At 44.6% G+C, this 1,571-nt stretch overlaps 1 protein-coding gene across 1 annotated transcript in view; it reads right to left on the bottom strand.

The window, feature by feature from the left end:
- The window catches only part of LOC102192864 (sickle tail protein homolog), a 40,335-nt gene that overhangs the window by 18,577 nt on the left and 20,187 nt on the right, over positions 1–1,571 (bottom strand). Inside the window, exon 5 of the mRNA XM_013915522.1 lies at positions 152–428. Within this exon, the coding sequence (XP_013770976.1) occupies positions 152–428 (277 nt within the window). The remainder of the gene's footprint in view (positions 1–151; positions 429–1,571) is intronic.

Here is a 1,571-nt window from a genome sequence, read left to right as displayed (position 1 = left end):
TAATGGGAGATGGCTTACATCATTACAACTAATCACAGCCCATAACTTCTTCCGTTATGTCACAGCAAAGGGGGGGAAAAACACTTGCAGTAGTGACTCATTGTTCAGTAGGAATCAGCTAAAAAGCACATTCCTGCTGGAGGAATCTCACCAGGCTTGACATCTCTCCTCTCCAGGATGGCACTGCTGGTGCATATGGCACTGGATCGTCCTGCTCCCGAAAGGCGAAGTGTCTGTGCTGATGTAGTGCTGGGGTCCCGCACTCCCCCACTGCCCCCTCCACCATATGCCACCCTGGAAGGGGAGGAGGGCATAGACCGGGCCATGGGTGGAGACATGGAACCTTGCAGGCTTTGGAGGGTGCCACGACTGGATGATGACAAGGTGTGGACTGGACTGTGACTGCCATACAACACTTCTCTGGGGATCTGAAGAAAGTGAAAAAAAGTGCTCTGAAACTGCACCATCACCACAACTTAGAACCACAGACAGATAGAGCACTTTCCATAACACTTCATTGACGGCTGGAGTCACATCAGCCTGTTTTAAATCAGCAGTGGTGGTACAATCGTGAGAAAGCCTGGACTCAGTTGACTCAGTTGCAAACTATAGACGCATGTCACATCTATCTTTGTTGTCCAAGATCTTTGATTTGGTTATCTGATAATTTTCAGCTTCTTAATGCTGATAAGACAGATTTGATGGTCATTGGACCACAAAATGTTCACTTGTCTTCGCGTATTGATTATTGTAATGGTCTCCTCTCTGGGTTGACGAAGAAAAGTTTTGTACAAAATGTGGCTGCCTGCATTTTAACCAAAATAGGGAAATACGAACATATTACTCTAGTACTGAAATCTCTTCACTAGTTGCCTTGTAGGGTTCGAGCAGATTTTAAGATCCTGTTGCTCACCTACAAGACTTTAAATGGTCTGGCGCCTTCATATCTCTCTGACCTTTTGCACCTTTATGTTCCATTCAGTGCTCTCCAATCTCAGGGCAGAGACATAGTCCCAGCAGAGTTTACTGGTTTCAGGTGCTGGATGCCAAGCACTGTTGTTCACACTGGTGCACACTAGTACTGCTGGGTACCCCTCACAATTGCGACATGATACTTCTTTCTGCTCATTTAGTTTAATTTCATGTTTTTGTTCAATCACCTTTTATGAACAGCCCCGTTCTGAGTGAGTTGGGGATTCCTTCCTTTTCTGCTGTGGAGTCCTTTTTGGCCAGTTGTTGTTTAACAGGTCTGAATATGCATTTAATTCAAAAGTGTTTAGCTGATCCCGACAAGTCAGTTTCATCTTTCAGGCTTTGATCATAAAGCACATGTAATGTATTAATGAAACTCAGTCAACCTTCCAATGAAAATCAAGCGGAAATTTCATCATTTCACCAAACCCCAAGAAGTGTATAGTGTCACGGCGAGTGAGATGAGCCGTGTGGAAAATAAAGGAGGATCCAAACGCAGGCACTTGTATGGGTGTGAGGGTGGTTTATTAAACACAAAAAGGAAATGGACAAACGGCGAACGGAGCAATGACTAAACTAAACTGGGAACAAACTAACTA

The sequence above is a fragment of the Pundamilia nyererei genome, unplaced genomic scaffold (genome assembly GCF_000239375.1).
Source record: "Pundamilia nyererei isolate P.nyererei 1_Seehausen unplaced genomic scaffold, PunNye1.0 scaffold00318, whole genome shotgun sequence".
Lineage (NCBI taxonomy): Eukaryota > Metazoa > Chordata > Actinopteri > Cichliformes > Cichlidae > Pundamilia > Pundamilia nyererei.
This window is presented reverse-complemented; position numbering and strand designations above follow the sequence as displayed.